General features: G+C 38.0%; 1 protein-coding gene across 4 annotated transcripts in view; it reads right to left on the bottom strand.

The window, feature by feature from the left end:
* PARD3B (par-3 family cell polarity regulator beta) overlaps positions 1-18,807 on the bottom strand; it is a 1,035,628-nt gene that overhangs the window by 175,516 nt on the left and 841,305 nt on the right. For 3 of the 4 annotated variants that reach the window (XM_073807365.1, XM_019939073.3, XM_073807367.1), the window contains one exon: positions 13,833-14,135. The exons of the other annotated variant lie outside the window; for it this stretch is intronic. In XM_073807365.1, coding sequence (XP_073663466.1) covers positions 13,833-14,135 — 303 coding nt within the window. The remainder of the gene's footprint in view (positions 1-13,832; positions 14,136-18,807) is intronic. 4 annotated transcript variants of the gene reach the window in all.

Here is an 18,807-nt window from a genome sequence, read left to right on the forward strand (position 1 = left end):
TTCCAAACTGATGAAGGCCATTAAATCACAGATTTAGGAAGCTCTACAAATCCTAACCCTGTTTAAACCAGTAACCCCCCCCAACACACACACCATAGTAAAACTGCTGAAAAACCGAAGACAGAAAAATTTTAAATAAATCAAAGACAAAAAATACATTATTTTCAAAGGAGTAACAGTAGTCTGACAACAGACTTTGATGAAAACATTGGAAGCCAGAAATAATGGAATGATACCTTTAAAACATTAACAGGCAAGCAAACAAAAAACCCCTGATAACTACATACCCAAAGAAAATATCCCTAAAAATGAATATGAAATAAGAACATGTTAAAACAAACAAAAACTGAGAGGCTTTGCCACATTACAAGAAATACCATAGTAAGTTATAAAGGGAAAAAGGAATAATATCCCAGGATGGAAGCAAAGATATTCAGAGAGAAACAAGGAGAAATAGAAATAGTTAAAATAGATGAATAGTTAACATATAAAACAATAATTACACTGTATTGCAGGGTTCAAAAGATATGTAGATTTAACATACATGAAAGCATAGCCTAAAAAGTAGGTGGGCTAAATGTGGTTAAAGTGTTCCAACGTCCATACATTGTTCAAGAAATGATAAAAGTACTAATTTATCTTACACTACAATAAGTCAAGAATGTGTGTTATCATCTCTTGAGTACTAAAGGTAATAAAAGAAGAGTGAAAGAATGTGTAACAGGGCTTCCTTGGTGGCACAGTGGTTAAGAATCCACCTGCCAGTGCAGGGGACACGGGTTTAAGCCCTGGTCTGGGAAGACCCCACATGCAACAGAGCAACTAATCCCGTGTGCCACAACTACTGAGCATGCACTCTAGAGCCCATGAGCCGCTACTGAGCCCATGTGCCACAACTACTGAAGCCCGAATGCCTAGAGCCTGTGCTCCGCAACAAGAGAAGCTACCGCAATGAGAAGCCCGCGCACTGCAATGAAGAGTAGCTCCCGCTCACCACAACTAGAGAAAGCCTGCATGCAGCAATGAAGATCCAATGTAGCCAAAAATAAATAATTTTTTAAAAAATGTATAACAAACTCAAACTCAAGGGAAAAACTGAATCACACAAAATGCTTGATTAATGATCTTGAAAAGGCAAGAAAACAGAGAAGAATAAACATAGAATAGGTGGAACAAGTAGAAAATGAAGAGTGAAACAGAGATTTAAATCAAATTATATATGCAGAATCATTAAATGTAAGCAGCATATATACTACAATTAAAATACAGATAATTACCTGACTGGACATGAAAACAAAACCAAACCTAACTATATGCCTCTTACAAAAGACACACTTTAAATATAAGGATCCAGAAATATTGAAAGTAAAAGAATGAAAAAGATATACTAAGCAAAAGCTGAGCAAGAGAAAGAGGATATAACTATATCAATATCAGACAAAGTAGACTTTAAAGCAGTAGTAATTACCAGAAATAAAATGAGATGAGCCATAATAATATATGGGTCAATCATTCACCAATATATGACAATCCTAAATTTGCAAGCACCTAATAACAAACTTCAAAGTGCATAAAGCAAAAATTGAGAAGACTAAAAGAATAGATAAATCCACAATCACATGAGGATATTTTAACTTTAAAACAGAAAGTAAAAATCTACAGAGTTTGTTCTCTGATCACATGGAGTAAAAGTAGAAATCAAGAACAGAAAGATAATAGGAAAGTCTCCTAACAGTTGGAAACTAAACAACACACTTCTAAATAATCCATGGGTCAAAGAGAAAGTCTCAAGGGAAATACAAAAAAATACAATGAACTGAATGAGAATGCTATATATCAAAATTTATAAGATACAGCTAAAGCAGTGAGAGGGAATTTTACAGCATTAAATGCTTCACTAGAAAAGAAAAAAAGTCTCAAATAACTAATCTAAGATCCCACTGCAAAAAATTCAGGAAAAGAGAAAAAAGAAAACAAAAAAACAAAGTAAGCAGAAAATGGATATAATGAAGAACATAAATCAGTGAAATTTGAAACAGAAAATTAATAGAGAAAATTAATAAAATCAAATAGCTGGTTCTTAGAAAAGATCAATAAAATTAACAAACCTCCAACGAGACTGACAAAGAAAAAAGAGAAAAGAAACAAATTACTGAAATCAGGAATGAAACAGAGGATGTTACTAGACTCCATAGTTCAGTAAGGGAACATACTACCAATAGAATAATAAAAGAATACTATAAACAACTCCATACACATAAAATTTGACAACTTGGATGAAACAGACTAACTCCTAGAAAAGTAAAAATTATAAAAACTCACATAATATAATTTGAACAGCCTTATAATTATTAAGGACACTGAACTCCTCATTAAAAACCTCCCCCAAATCTCTAGGCCCAGATGGTTTTTCTGGAGAATTCTACCAAATGTTTAAAGAAGAATTAACATCATTTCTATACAATTTCTTCCAGGAAAACAAAAGGAGGCAACACTTTCCTACCCATTCAATGAAGTCAGTATTACCCTGATACCAAACTCAAGGAGAGTACAAAAACACTCCAAAACTACAGACCAATATCCCTCATGAATATAGATGCAAAAATTCGTACAGAAATTTTAGCAAATAAAATTCAGTAATATATGAAAAGAATTATATACCATGACCAAATGCGTTTTACTCCAGGATGCAAGGTGGTTCTGTCTTTGAAAAATAATAAATGTAATCCAATGCATTAACATGCTAGAGAAGAAAATCACAAGATCATACCAACTGAAACAGAAAAACATTAGGCAAAACTCAATACCCATTTATGATTTAAAAAAAAAAACACTCAGAAAACTAAGAATTAAGGAGAACTTCCTCAACTTGATAAAGACATCTACAAAAAACCAAGCTAACATGATACTTAATGTTGAAAGACTGAATGCTTTCCTCCTAAGGTCAGGAACAAGTCAAGGAGTTCACTCTTGCGATTGCTGTTCAACACAGAACTAGAAGTTCTAGCCATTGTAATAAGACAAGATAAGGAAATAAAGTTAGAAACTTACAGATAGGAAAGAAAGAAATAAAACTTAATGTTCACACAAAAATCTATTGGTGACTATTCACAGCAGCTCCGTTACTAAGCTGGAAATAACTAAAATGTCCCTCAATAGGTGAATGATTAAACTAATTGTGGTACGTCCATACCACAGACTACTACTCAGCAATAAAAGGAATGAACTACTGATACCCACAACAACTCAGATGGATCACAAGGGCATTATATTGTGTGAAAAAAGCCAATCTCAAAAGGTCACGAACTTCCTCATTTATATGATTCCATTTATGCAGTATTCTAGAAGTGACAGAATTATAGAGATGTGAAACAGATTAATGATTGCCAGGGGTTGGGGATGGTGGAAGGAAGAGGGTGTATAACTATAAAGGGGTAGCAGGAAGGATAGCTTTGTGTTGATGAATTAGTTCCACATCTTGATTGCAGAAGTGGTTAGATGTGTGATAAAATGGCATAGAACTACACACACATTGTACCAAAATCAAATTCTTGATTTTCATATTGTATTCTAATTATGTAAGATGCAGCCACTGGAGAAAACTGGGTGAAGTGTACAGGAGATTTCTCTACACTATATTTCAACTTCCTGTGACTTTATAAAATTTCAAAATAAAGAGTTAAGAAGTAATTATAAATATGTACAAACATGGCTATATATAATAAGTATACTGTTATGAAAGAAGCAAACAAAAATACATGAGGTCATGTTGGCAAGAACTGTTCATCCAAACTGAAAGAAAAATTTACGAAATGGAGAAGTAAGAACATTTTGGAACTCTCCACCCAACTTTAATTCACTCCTAGGAGATTAATAGTACTCTTAATTGCAGAATGGTGTAAATGCCCAGATAACAGCATATATAATACTAGCTTAAACTTTAATGGTGCTTATTAACTGCTGGATGCTGGTTTTTTTGTTTGTTTGTTTTCATGTATAAACTCAGTTAAATTCTTGTAACAACAGTCTTAGGTAGGTACTACGATTATGCTCATTTTATAGATGAGGATACTAAGCCAGAAAGAAAATAAGAAGGAGTTGTATAAGGATATCCAGCCAGGCTTTGCTCTAAGGATGGGCATGGCTTGCGCCCAGTCCACCTACTGACCTTGACATAGAAAATCCACTGTGTCTGCATTGAAGCGAATATCCCTCCTAGCCTTGTGCTCAGAGGAAAGCCAGAGGCTGAGTAATAGCCACGTTTGAGGGAATCCAGAGTGTTACTCAGGCTTGATGGAAAGTCTGTGCAAAACAATGGCTCTTGAACTCTATTTCTGTCTGAGTTCATATCAATTCCCAGTCAGATCTCCAGAGGGGAGAGTATTCTGCAGTGTATAAATATTAAAACATCTCTTTAAGATGTTGGACACTTATGAGTACTGACATTAAAACTATCTTTTACTGCCCTTTCTCATCCCACTGATTATTTACTGTTTGAAAGGATAAACACAGGAAAGCAATTGACCTAACAATGGCTTATTCTTGATTACACATTGCATTAAATACAGAAATTATGAAGAGCGTTCTTTGGAATCTGTCTCTGGCATCAGCAAAGATTGTGTAATGAATAGGTATGTGGCTTCACCTAATAGAGTAATGCAAGCCTCAGGTCACAAGAGGCCTGGAGTAACCGTGGTAGATCAACACAAATCTAGTGCCACTACAGAGAAGTAGGTCAAAGCCTAAGGCTTCTGATACTTCTTTGTACCTCTATAGCTTTGAGTAGGATGCTTTGCACCTAACAGACATCTAATATTTTTTAATGGAATGAATGAATGAATGAGGGAGAGAGGGAGGGCAGGGTGTCTGGCAGGTGAGGAGCAACATGCATGCTCTTTGCACATTTAGTGGATTCCAACATTTGTAAACTGCAATCTACAGTGATAAATGCATTTTGCATCATATCCCAGTATTCACTCACATACCCTGTATACTCTGTATACATATGCATATATGTATATACATTTTACATACATATATAACTTAAAGAAATTATGAAATAATTCTTACACTTATTACAATCTATTGCAATGATCTTTTCTATTCTTGTCAATCCTATTTTCTTAAAAAAAATGTTGGTTGATCCCACCAAATTGATTTCAAGGTTACAGCCTGTAGTTTGAAAATCCCTAGCATAGCTGGAAGCTCATGCATGGATTTTGGACTCAGACCTGGGCTGGGATCCTGGCTCTGCCAACGTATTATTACCTATGTTACTATAGGTAAGATTCTTAATTTCTCTGAGCTGCTAGTTTCATACTTGTGAAATAGATACCTACTCTACAGAATTTCTGTTACTTTCCGAAGCATAAATCTGAACAAGCTACCTCCATGTCAAGGGTTCCTTGTTGCTCTTGAGTCTAAATGCTTTATCTCAGATTATATGGCCTTTAACAATATGGCCTGTGTTCACCTCCATCTTCTTCCTCTAGCTGGCCCCAATTTACATAACACACTCTAGCTGTTCTGATATATGCAGTTCCCTAAGTGTACCATGTTTTCTCTTTGGGCCTTTGTCATGCTCTTCTGCCTGCCTGATTAATTTCTACTTGTTCTTTAGGTCACAATATAGATTCCAAGGAGTCTTCTTTGGCCACCCAGATCTGCATTCAGTGCTCTTCTCTTGTGCTCCTATAGCCTCTTTGGCTTACCCTTCTCAAAGCATATCACCATTACTTTTCCAATATATAAGCTGCATCCCCCTAGAGGGCAGAAGACTCTGTATTTGGTTCTGTTCTGTGTTATCTACGATGTCTAAAAAATTTTGTATATTCCCTCCTACCTCTCTTGGTAAACAGGATAAGTTAGATGAATATATCCTCAGGATCAGGACATTTGTTTGAAAAAAAGTCAAGTCAATGCTTAGATGACAGCTTTAAGAAATCAGAGTAACTCTTTGGCAAGCATTCCTCAAATGTGCTCACTTACTACCAGTGACTGGGGATGGCACAGGGCTGGAGGTCTTGGAAATGGATGGTCACTGAGTGCCAAACATCCTTACCTAGCTCATGCATAATAAAGGAGAAGGTTGTCTACATTTGTCACCCCCGGAAGTTCTCAACTTAGGCAAACATAAGTCTAGTAGAGTCCCAAGAGTAGGGCTCTCAGAAGATGGAAAAAAAAAAAAACTAATGAGAACATCAAGTTTTAAAGAGAGGGGATGGAGGAAAGTAGAGTTAATGGTATATCAGTTACTATTAGCATTTATCTGGTCATAGAGATTCTTTCATTAAGAGATTTCTCATTATTCTTTAAAAGTCACTTAAAAATTGATGGTAATATGTTCTAAGGAAAAAAATCTGATTGCTTTGTTCAACTGATGAATTTTAACTCTCTATGGATATGGCATTTATCACTGGGATTCCCAAACTGAACCAAGAGTACTTTGGCTCTGTTTGTAGAAACTAAAAAAAAACATCTCCAAGTAATCTACTGTATTCACTGTTCAAATCCCTACACACAGCCTCACAAAGCTGTGAATCAGAAGTGAGAGCAAAAAAGCTGTTAAATGAAAGCAAAATTAACAGGAAAAGTCACTGGAGAAAGAGACTGGGGACAAACACCAACAGAGGCATGAACCATGCATGACAAAGCTGTGACTCACTGAAATATTAAACCTCTGAAGTCAAGCAACTGTTTGGGAAAGAGACATCAATGATCCTGCATTGCCCCAGGAGCACAAGAGATGTTCACAGCTGGCCATGAAGCTTTCCTGTTAACACTTTTCCTATCCTTCATCATCCTTATCTTTGAATTTCCCCAAACATATTTTTTCAGTATGTTTTCAGTTTTCCAGAAAACTAAGAATACATGTTCCCCACTTGCTTTACTTCAGTGATATTAGAAGTTATTCAGACTGAAATATTTGGGTCTTAGCTATAAAAGAGGGTCTACATAATAAGAATTGCCTCCCACAACAATATACTGAACAGCATCAATATATTGTAGCATCAATCTATAATTTTTGCATTAAGAAATGGAATTAAAAAACAAAAGAAGAGATATCATCTAGAGGTAATCTGTGGTGGATTCCATGGAGTGGAATCCTTTCTCCCTTGTCTTTACTTACTGGAAAGATGAAACACTATTTCTCAGTACCTCCTTGTAACTACAAGAGACTTATAGGTTTTGCCGATGAGAAGTTGTTGGGGTCTCCTGGGAAATCTTTTCAAAGAGATGAATTTGATTGGCACATTTCATTGGCCATTTGCACTTTTTTCCTACTTGCTTCTTGGAGAGTGGACACAAAGTCTGGAGCTGCAATAGCCATCTGAGAATCATGAGGCAACATGAGAAAAAGGCCTAGCCGCTGGGGGAAAGTAGAGGAAAAGAAATGAAAAGAGGGCCAGGGCCACCTACTTTCCTTGAAGGTTGAGACAAGTATATCAGTTGGGTTTTCTATTGTTTACAGCCAAACGGGGTCTGACTGAACACACTGTTGCTATTGACAGCTCTTCTGAGGCCCCTAGAAATTTGGCTAGTCTGTTCTGTGGACAACTGTTGAGCCCAACTCTGAACCAAATGGACATTCAAGTAACACGGTAGGAAGATAACATTAGTTCTGATGACAAGCTTAGGGACATCTAATGAGTTATGGTTTTTAACAAACAGTCTTCCATGATGTTCATGGATGAACCAAAAATGCACACCAGATAAACAGTAGACTGGATTAATAGCTAACTTAACATCTGAAGGAGTATCGATTGATGGAGGTCTCGAGTGATGAGTTGCAGGGATTGTACTTGACATTGACCAATGGTCTTATCAATAACATATACGAGTCCACAATGATTACATATGAGGATGGCATAAACCTAGGAAGGGTAGCTAATATATTGGAGGACAAAAATCAATACTTTAAAATATCTTTATTGGCTATAACAATTGGCCAAACCTAACAAGCAAATATTTAACTTGGTGCAATAATGACAGCTGATTAGTTGCCTTGTTAATTAGGCCACATTAACAAGTGTAAAGAATTAAGACCAAAGGATGTAAGAGTCCCATCGATTTCTGTGCTTTTCTGACCATATCTGAAACACAGCATCCAGTTCTGCATGGCACGCTCAACAGAGGGCAGTCATAAACTCAGTAGACTTGAGTGTGCTCAGAAGACGGCTACCAAGGCTAAAGATGTGGATTATAACATAAGACATGACTAAGATAGCTAGGGGCGTTTATACTGAAGAAATGATTATACTTCTCAAGGTTATGTATTTGTTCTCTTCATCCTTGTAAAGCCAGCTCTGAGCACAGAGCCTGCCTCATGTTGGAGTTCAAGAAATGTTTGTTAATGAAGGTGGTCATAGCAGCCACTTCAAATACCTGAAGGGCTAATAACGAGGTTTAGATTCTGTGTCCAGGTAGGTTGATCCAGGATCTATGGTCAATGTTACTTGGAGCAAAAATTATTTATTGAGTGTAGACTGTTCTGGGAATTGTAGAGATAATGGTGAGCCAAAGCAGACAAGGTCCCTGTCCCCACGGAGCCTGAACTTGAGGCCAATCATCTCCAAAATGAGCTGTGTGCCCCCCGTTTGAGAGGATGAAGAACACATTAGAACTATTACTTATGTTTAAAACAAAATCTCATTCTTTTATTAATTTCTATATTTGGTGTATATTCTACAATGCATATATTAGTAAGGTAAATAAGTGAATATCACTTAGAAACAAATACACATATTTTGGGGAGTTAACACCCAAAAGCATTTTTACTGATGGGGTGTGTGGTTCAACACATCTGGCTAACTCTGGTAAAGAATTTCAGATAACCCCGTGGGGTAACGCGGAACCTCAACTGCGTCAAGGGCCACACACACTTTCCATTGCCCCTATTTGGGACCACTGTATCCTTACCCAGACATAAAGCTGTAATGGTCATATACTGTGGGGGCCTTGAAATGCTGGCATTGCGGAGGGAGCCTAATGCATTATAAACCCTAGGTAGTTGTCAGGCTTTGGGGACGGGACTTAACCCATGCCCTGTTCAAATCCTGGGAGAAACAGTCCCGGGCAAATGCAGTCTTTTGAATCTGACATGGTGGTAGGGATTTTCTTAACCACCATCTTGTAAAGATGAATCCTTTATAAGCCAAGTGTTTCTCAGAAGGGCTGAGCATTCAGGGTCAACCCTTGAGAAGCAGGGAGGTAAGAGGCAGAAGCTGTCCCTATTCAGAAACCACTGTGAACCACACAATATGACATGTTCCTTGGACACAGAGATATATGAGCAAATAGAGGTATACTTTATATAGATACCCCCAAAAAGCAAAAGGTAAAATCGTACTTAAGCATCACAACGTGTGAGGCTGTTTATATAACCTTCCTTTTGCAGATGAGGATCAACTGCCTGGCGGGGTTTAATTCCACGACTAAGTCTCACAGTTCAACCCTCCGTGAGCCCTGCCCTACCTCTCAGGATGGGGTCCAGACTCCTCACGGAGGCCCACCAGGCTCTGTCATCTGCCTTTTGCCCAGCTCTCTGACCCTCGTGTCTTATCTCTCGTCGTTACTCCTCTCACGCCGGTTTCTATTTTATTGCGTTTCCTCTAGTTCCTCTAACACAGTGTGCTTCCTCTCACCTCCTGGCTTTCGCCCACACTGTCCCCTGTGCCTCCAACCCAGCAACCCCAAACTCAGCAGTCACCCCATGCTTCCCTTACAGGAGCACTTTTCACACTGTGTTCTCATTGCATGTTTACATTTGTAGCATCCACTGGACAGTAAGCTCCATATGGAGAAGAAGGTCCCTGTCTTCCTCCTTGTTTCCTGATGGACCCAGTACTGAACTCAGGTCCTGACACTTAGTAGACACTAAATAAATAAAGTCTTGACTCCATGCTGTGCTATCTTGGGCAAGTTACCCAGTTTCTCTGGGCCTCAGTTTCTGCAATGATAATAAGAGAAGGCTATTCTGGATGGTCTCTGAATTCTCGTTAGCTCTGAAATACTGTCATGTAAAGAATTTCAAGGTTGCAAGCCTTCCCATCTTACAACTACTCTTCTCTCTCTTTACCATCATGCTCACTCAGTTCTCACTTCCTAATCAACCCTCTTATTGTAATTTTCCCTCTCCTCCTATCTAGCTATTGACATTGTTCTCTCTAAATTAATTAATAACCTCTTAGTGGCCATATCCCAAATCCTCTTTTTAGTCCTCATTCTAATGACCTCTCTGAAGCATTGGAAAATCTTACCACTGTGGTCTCGGCTAAACATCTTTCTCCTAGTTTTAAGCTAAGGTTTCTGGCTGTTTCTTATTTTCTCCTGTCTCCAGTGCCACTCTCTTATCCCAGACCCTTGCCATCCTTCACTACTCTAATCATATCTTAATTTATCTCACCATCTAACCATCTTCCTTTTTGTCTGCCATCAAGCTGGCAGAGCTATTTTCCCCAAATACAGATCTATCAGCTCATTACCTAATTATGGCATTTTGGTGGCTCCCACTGTGCACAGGATCACCCACTGCACACACACTACAGCTCATCCTTCTGGAGGCCAGGGCAGACACCACTATTCAAGCATAACTGCAGAACCCTTCTTTCTTCCTTTCTTTTCCTTTTTTTTTAAAAATAAGATTTTATTTTTTTAGAGCAGTTTTAAGTTCACAGCAGAATTGAGGGGAAGGTACAGAGATTTCTCATATACCCTCTGCACCCACACATGCATAGCCTCCCTGCTTAATAACATGCCCTGCCAGGGTGGTACATTTGTTAAAACTGTGAACGTGCACTGACACATCACTATTACCCAAAGTCTGTAGTTTACATTATCGTTCACTCTTGGTGTTGTACCTTCTATGAGTTTAGACAAATGTATAATGACACGTATCCGTCTTTATAATATCATACAGAGTATTTTCACTGCCCTAGGAATTCTTTGTATTTCACCCGTTCATCTCTCCCTTCATCTCCGACCTCTGGGAACCTGCTCAGAACCCTTCTTAACACAGATTTGCAGACAGCTACTACCAATTAATAAGTGTGAGTATAGGATGGAACCTATTCATTCACAGTTTGGCTCCAATCTGCTTTCCAGCCTCATCTCCTCTCACCTTCCTTCCCATCCACTCTCCATGTTCTGAGCTTCCCTAATGTTCCATGCTCTTTCCGGCCACTTCACCCCTGTACATGCTAATTAGTCTGTAAGGAAAACAATTTTTCTACTGTATCTGGTCAGTTCTTATGAAGCCAGTTCAAATATCATTTCCTTTTGGAGACCTTTTGTGAGCAGCAGAGTTAGAAAAGAAAAGCTTCTTTTTCTTCTGTTTACATTAAGTTGCAATTATCTATTTTTACATGTGTTGATTCCCTCCTCCCTATAATATGACTTCCTCTGGAATGGGACCGTATCAGTCATCTTTGTATCATCCCCTAGAGCTTACAACAGTAGCTAGAACGCAGCAGGTGCCAAATGAACACTTACTGAGTGAGTGAAAGTCTGTACAGATGACTAAAAGAATGACAGGCCTCTAACTGTAAGTAAGGTAGGGTTAGAGCTCAGAGTTCCTGCTCATGGGCACTGTTCGGGATGCTGCCACAGCAACTCGCTCAGACTCACCTGGACCCAGGCATGTTGGAAATTTCAGAACCTCACTGATAAAAACCAGTAATAATAATAATGACGATGATGATATGATGATGATAGCTAACATTACTGAATGCTTATTATGTGCCAAGAGAAAAACTGCTTAAGACTTAAAGAACAAGGAGCAGAACAATTTTTAAATATGAGTAAAGATAAGAGCAGAATAAAGATAATTCTGAGTATAAAGAGTTACACTTTGATCTGTTATCCAAAAATATGACAACTCTCTAAAACTCCACTGAAAGAACTTTAGATCATTTATTAATACGTAGAGGTCAGAGCCAAAGGAAAGAATATTGCTTATACATGTCTGGGCTGGGCAGTAAATAACATTTTTTTTTTCCTGATATCATTCTATAGTGGCTACAGTTACAATTATCCTAAGAAATTTCTGTCCAGGTCAAATCTATGTGGGTGAAAATTAGCTTCAGGATAGAATCTTCTAGTGTCCCAAAGAACAGTCATAATGTTTGGCCAAAAAAAATAAGCCTTAGGTGACAGAAAATTGAGGAGTGATAGCATTGACTGTTGTATGCTCCTCTTAGAGACTTTCAATGCACATTAGCCATTGGGGATAAGAAGAAAGAAGTAAGAAAACCTGTTCAGTGTGGCTTAACACAGAATTCTCCACGTGCATTGGAGGAGTGGACATTTTTAAACAGAATGCTTATTATTTATTTTCATGGAATTAGAATCGGAAATATTGGCTTTGGAGGTTCCTAGAAACAGTTCTGCACTGGGATTCTAGCAGAGGGCCCTTGCCATGGGGTTTACTACGAAGACCCATCTGATTTAGAGAAGGGAAGATTGGCTGTCGTCTGGGCCAGAAGAGACTCATGCCTGGTATCATTATTTACGTGATAAAAATTCAACCCTTTATAAAGGCTTGGGAGAAAAAGGCCAGCCTTTAATCAGTCCTCTGAATTAACAGTTTTGTTATGGCTGTCTCACAAAGTCACAGGAATTTATATTTTCATTTTATCCCAAAGAAAAACGTGACCATCTTTCTTTAATACTATCAACCTGGAGGCTTGACAGTAAGGATTAAAAATTGCTCCTTCCTTCCCACTTGGTTATTGGAAAGGCTCTGAAAGGTAATCGGTCTTGTGAAGCTGCACTTCACAGTCTGCATAAAAACGCCATGATTTTCCTTCCTCTCCCCAACCTAATTGAAAGTGCATAATATCACCCAGCTGGGGAAATGTAAATGGTAAACATATACGATATATCACGCCATCACACAAAAGCTGGTTACTAATAGGGACTGGGTGGTTGTCAGGACCAAAGGGAATCTGGAAAACAAGTCTTCTTTTCATCTGGAATGAGAGCTCTTTGTGCCTGCCACCCTTCCCCCCTCATCTCCTCCCTCCAGACTTCAAGTTACAGCAGATTAAACCAAGGTCAGTCAATTCATTCCTTCGGTGTGTAATTCCAAGGGTCACCTAACAATATATATTGACTAACACCCTCCTATACCAGCCTTTCAAGGGATAAGGCATTTTGCTTTTGGCAGGAGGTGGGGTTGGAATCATCTTGTTTCCTACCTACTTCAATTGTACTGACAGATGGTCCTATTATCTCTTTCCTCAGCTGCGAAACCTAAAGATCCTTGGCCTTGTCACCTCTTATCTTTCTCTACTTCATCAAACTCCTATTGCCAAGATTATCTCCTTTCTACATCTGATCACCCATGAATATCTATGCAGGATCACATATGCCTCCAGTAGAAAATCCCAATCTTTGCAAAGTCTTCTGGAATTCTGAGGCTATCTATAATTACCCCCACTTAGAAGTCACCACTCTCTTCACTGACTCTTCACCTCCAAGTGTCATGCCATCTTCTTGGATAAGTCTTATATAGTAGGGTTCTTAGGAGAAAGGACAATATTCCTTCAAAGTTTTATCACTAGCTCTCTGTTACAATATTCCTTCAAAAATTGCTCCCTGTTGCCTCATGAACTCAACTACTACTGTTCATTCATGCCACCTTAGAACTGTCAATTGCTTTATTTTTGATGGCTGATACCTTACGGGTAGGTCAAAGCATAGCACTTGTCAAGGGCACTATGTCATTTCAGGTTTAATAGATGGAAGGATATATTTTTATCTGCTTCAGCAGTAGAGATGATTTGAAACTTACTGAATTAAAACTACATTCATCTTTCAATAAGTTCTATTACCTGTCAGCTGGCACTGGTGGCTGGTATGGCTTGTTGATCTTGGCATAGAGACCCTCTAAGTGGTCTCTCTCTGGAGACAGTGGACGGCCATCCCGAGGGTACCCCAGTGGTCCAGCCCGAGGGGGAGATGGAGACCTATAGACATTTGCTGATGCACATGGTTCCCGGAAGTGGTTTACTCTGGCATAGTTGGGGTCCATTTCATCATCGTCCATATCATGCAGGGATCCAATTGCACCAGCGGCATAATCAATAAGACCTCTTGCTTGCTTTTCCCTTAGCTCCTGATGTTTTGCCCCAATCCTGAAAAATGCAGAACAAGATGTATGTGAGTTTATATGCTGATACAATGAGAGACTCTCCTGAATCTATGTTAATTCCTCCTAGTCAGTCACTTAACTGTCGCTTTCCTGGATACTCAAGATCACACCATGCAGAAATGCCAATAGCAGATTCCACAGGATTAATTTTATATCTCTGACCTTTATTTGTTACAGGGTCTTTACTTTTATAGCAATGCTATAGGTATTTTAATATCCTGCCCACTGATGACTGGGCTGATTGCAGAGTAAGAGGCTGATTTTCAGTAACATTTCCTCCCTATAAATGGGAACAGGCCATCTTTGGTGTAATATTAAAGAAGTCTGACTTGGGACAGGGAGGCATGTTAAAGAGCCCATCAGAATCTTATACTTTGTCTGTGATTTTATCATTTGGTGACTTTGAGTTCTAGTGTATTCTTCTAAAGAAAAGAGCTTGCAAAAATTGATTTAAATATGAAAAAGAAATACAGGGGCTTTCTGGTCACTAAAAGCAGTGGGATCAGAGATAATTTATGAGAGACTCTAAGTTTTTTGGTTACACAAATGGGGATCATTGTGTTTCATTATACAGGGGCTAGGGACAGAGTAGAATAGTGAAGAAATTAATAGGCTCCTGACAGAGACAAATTGGTGCATATAAGTGAATTAAACACCATTACTGGCAGAACTCCACAGCTCTAAAGCCTTTAGTGATATTACAAAATGCTACGGCTAATCAGCATACTTACTGTGTAGACTGGGAATGGGAGCAGAAAAAAATACTTTGGTGGATTCCAAATCCAACTGAATTTTGAGAATTTTTCATTTAGTCTGGAAAGTGTTAGGCCAGATCTCCTAAATTCCCAGTTACATGTTAAAATGGAAAGGTCACTGTGGCATCTTATTGGACGATGGTGATTTGATGGTGTCAGGAGGTGTTCTCCACTAACGAGGAGAGAATGTATCCTCACATCACCGGGTAAACAAGGTACATTGTGTACAGGAGGAGAAAAATAAGACGATGCTGGCTCAGGTGGTGAAAGAAAGACTCAAGAAAGGATGGGGATAAATCTGAAGAACTAGGCTCAGAGAATATTAGAGGACCGTGGACTAGAAGTGAAAGATCTATATATGCCTGGAAATGTATATTGAAGGCCTGGATGAGTGAAAAAACAGAAACTGAATTCTCTCGGTATCTTTTCCTCTTCAAATAAAAACAGCTATTTTTGCACATGGCAGCTAGTCTTATTTTACAGAACATCAAACTCTTTGTAAAATTCTTTAAAAGCCATGATTTTTCAAGGTCTTTTCCCTTTTGGCAGAATGGCTTTTTTTCCCGTTTGAGTAGAGAGGAGGAAGGAAAAGTAAAAAGATGAAGAAGAAGGTTTAGGACCAAAAAACCAGTATCTTCAAGTCACAACAGATGAAAATAAATGCCAGGATACATTACTGCATATCTCTTTTGACTAGGTCAAATCATGTACCCTACACATGAGTAATGAGAAGAATTTATATTTTGTGCAAAGGGGAGCTTGAATCTCCAAGGGATTTTGAATGAAGATGAAAGGAAGATTACACAGCAGGGTACCCGTTAAGAGGCCCTGCCTGTCCTCTTTCAATGCATGCTAGTTCCAGATTCATGGATGTTTGTTTTGAATAATTTTTGATGAAGAAGATAACCTGCTCCATTCTGCAACAAAACAATCTTCCCAGGGACGGTGCAGACTGGATTACTGGAGGATGCTTGCTGCACTGTGATGATATGGCTGGATTTCCATTGCAAATAGAGCACAGGACATCAATAAAGTTAGGGGGTGGCATTTTGTGTGGTTACTATTCCTCCTAAGTGGGATGCCTTCTAGAGAAATCACTCAGCAGAAAGATGAACATCTCATGGCTGCCACACGGGGCTACACTGGTGCATTAATGAAAGAGGAAAACACCAAGCTTGACTTTTAAAAATCACAGAAATAGAACACTAGAATCTGTGTTCCTTATTTCATCATTTCTCCTTTTTAGAGGTTTTCTCATTAATTAAGCTTGCTGAGTATGTAAAGGTTCTCAGATGAAAAGTTACTCCATATATGCAAAGCAATATTTTACCTTGTATTTTTCCTTTCTAAAACAAAACCAAATTTCTCCTCTCTGCACCACTGAGTGTTTCAGTAACTAATTTCATATTAATCACTCAGTAGGTGAAATAGTAATGTCTGTGAACCGTCATTATTATGCCATATATCAGGATCTCTCCGCGTGGGGGAGGACAAGTCAATCTCTGTAAAGGGGTGTATGGAAGCAGAGAAGACTCTCTCAAGAGAGAAATGTCAAGGAAATATATATTTTTTGGTTGTTCTGACCTCCCTCTGTTCCAATTCAGTGTGAGAATTCTAATTGTTTATATAGTCATTTCCACGTGGATGTCTCCTTACCACTGGGAACTCAACCTGTTAAAATATCTATTTTTCAAAATAGTCCTGGATAATATCCCCTTTTGATTGGATGGTACCACCAGCTTCCTCATTCTCTCCAGCACACTTGCCTTTGAATTGCTTAAATCTCCTCTTTCTCTCTTCCCCTACAAAAACATTGTTATTTCTTTTTTCCATTATACCTCTTGGATAGCCTCTTTTATTTCCATTTCTTTAGCCACAGTTTAGTGTTCAGGCTTTATATTGCCTAAATCTGCACTGTCCAATATGATGGCCATTAACCATATGATGCTATATAAATTTAAATTGGAATTAATTACAATTAAAAAAATTTAAATTCAGTTTCTTAGTTTCACAAACCACATCTCAAGTACTCAACAGCTACATGAGCTAGGGACTACTATATTAGACAGTGCAAATACAGACTAATTCCGTCACTGCAGCAGGTTCTATTAGACTGTGCTGGCTAGATTATTCTAAGATTTTTTGGACATGTCACCATATCCCACTTTAATCTGTACCTTAAAAGGTGATTAGAATAATCTTCCTCAAAAGAGCATTTATATCATATCTCTGTCAGATCAAGGATCTCTAACAGAAGATTGTGATAAATGATAGAGTAAGAGTATGGTTATTCGACTTTGTTCCCTGAGCTCTAAATGAATGAACAATTGAGAAACTGGGAAGAAAATTCCATCTACAATATAATTAGAATACATCCATAATCTTAAAACATGCAATGAAATTCAAACTCAATCCAAAAGGGATAGTATATCAAGAGTTGATATATACCTTTGTCTCTAGCAGGGTAGGCATTTTACTGAAAGTAAGAGAAAGAGTTCATAGGACTATAGACAACAAACTTTTACTTAGAAAAAGAGAGTTTGAAGACAGGGGTAGGACATTGGGATTGTAGGGTAAATCTTTGTGAGGTTCCAACCTCAGAAGGGAGAAGAGGCAGGGTTAGAAGAGACAGATTTCCACTAAAAGAGAAATTTCCTTCTATCCTGAAGAAACTTCATGGAGGTAAATGGGGAGAAGAGAAAAGAAGCATGAACCTGCTTTGTAGCTGACAGGGCAGGATGAGCAGAGCAGAGATAAACACGAACCCAGCAACATAAAACCTTAAGTCATTTAAGAGGCTTCACTAAGCAGGCTGATCTCTTGTTAGGGTGATGTGCTCTCCCAAAATGGAAGGCCATAGAAAACAAGCCCTCAAGGCAGTGCACCCAGCAGACCAGGCAAGAAGATATTTTGAGAGAACACATGGAATTCAAGTGGCTGGTGACCTTAGATCACTATGCCCTGTCATCTAACATTATATTTTAGTACAGATTTCTAAAAAAAAAACCAAATTAAACACCATAGAACATGGAATTAACTTAATGGGTGATAATAAGTGTTAAGAAAATTAAATATAATAAAAGAGAAAATATTAGGGGTTATTGCATATAGTAAGCATTAAGTATTGTGTCAAGAGAAAAATCAAGTCATCTAAAAATCCAGGCAAATGCAGGCTGGCCTCAAACATAAATAAAGACAAAAGAAAAACGTTTTCAAACATTTACAAACTCAAGAGAATATAACACTTGTTGACCCATCTTGCAAAACTACTTAATAATGAATAGCAGCCAACCAAGAATTGAATCCAAATGAAGAATTCAGCCCAGCAAAGCTGGGGAATGACAGGTGTGGAGGTGAGCAAAACATTCATTTAAATATAAAATGAAGGCTACACATTTGTAGGAAGAATAACTACAGAAAAATGTAAATATTATAAACTCTGACAATATAAAAATATCACTATGAAAATCAGAAGCTAACAAGGAGGTGATTTAGGAGAAAGCATTCCTTACCTTTTAAAGCAGGCATCTGTAATTACTGCCTAAAGTTGATAAATCAGGAAATGGGTCATAGTATATGAAATACAATTACAAAAAACCCAGTAAAACAACAAATTATCAGCAGAAGAGAAATACACAAAACAAAACCACAACCATAGAGTAAAAAATAGAAAACAGAGGAAGCAGTAAAAAAGAGAGTAACAAAATATGATAAGATTTATCTATTATGACAATAAATGAAAATGGAATAAATTTCTTTATTATAACTAAAGGATCCCAGATATGATCAAAAAGAAAAACACACTACATGTTATCATAATGGTGAAAAATAAGATACAGCCTATATGTACATTATAGGGGAAATTAAATATTGTACAATTTAAAAATAGGGTCATGCTAT

Source organism: Tursiops truncatus, chromosome 7, assembly GCF_011762595.2.
Source record: "Tursiops truncatus isolate mTurTru1 chromosome 7, mTurTru1.mat.Y, whole genome shotgun sequence".
Lineage (NCBI taxonomy): Eukaryota > Metazoa > Chordata > Mammalia > Artiodactyla > Delphinidae > Tursiops > Tursiops truncatus.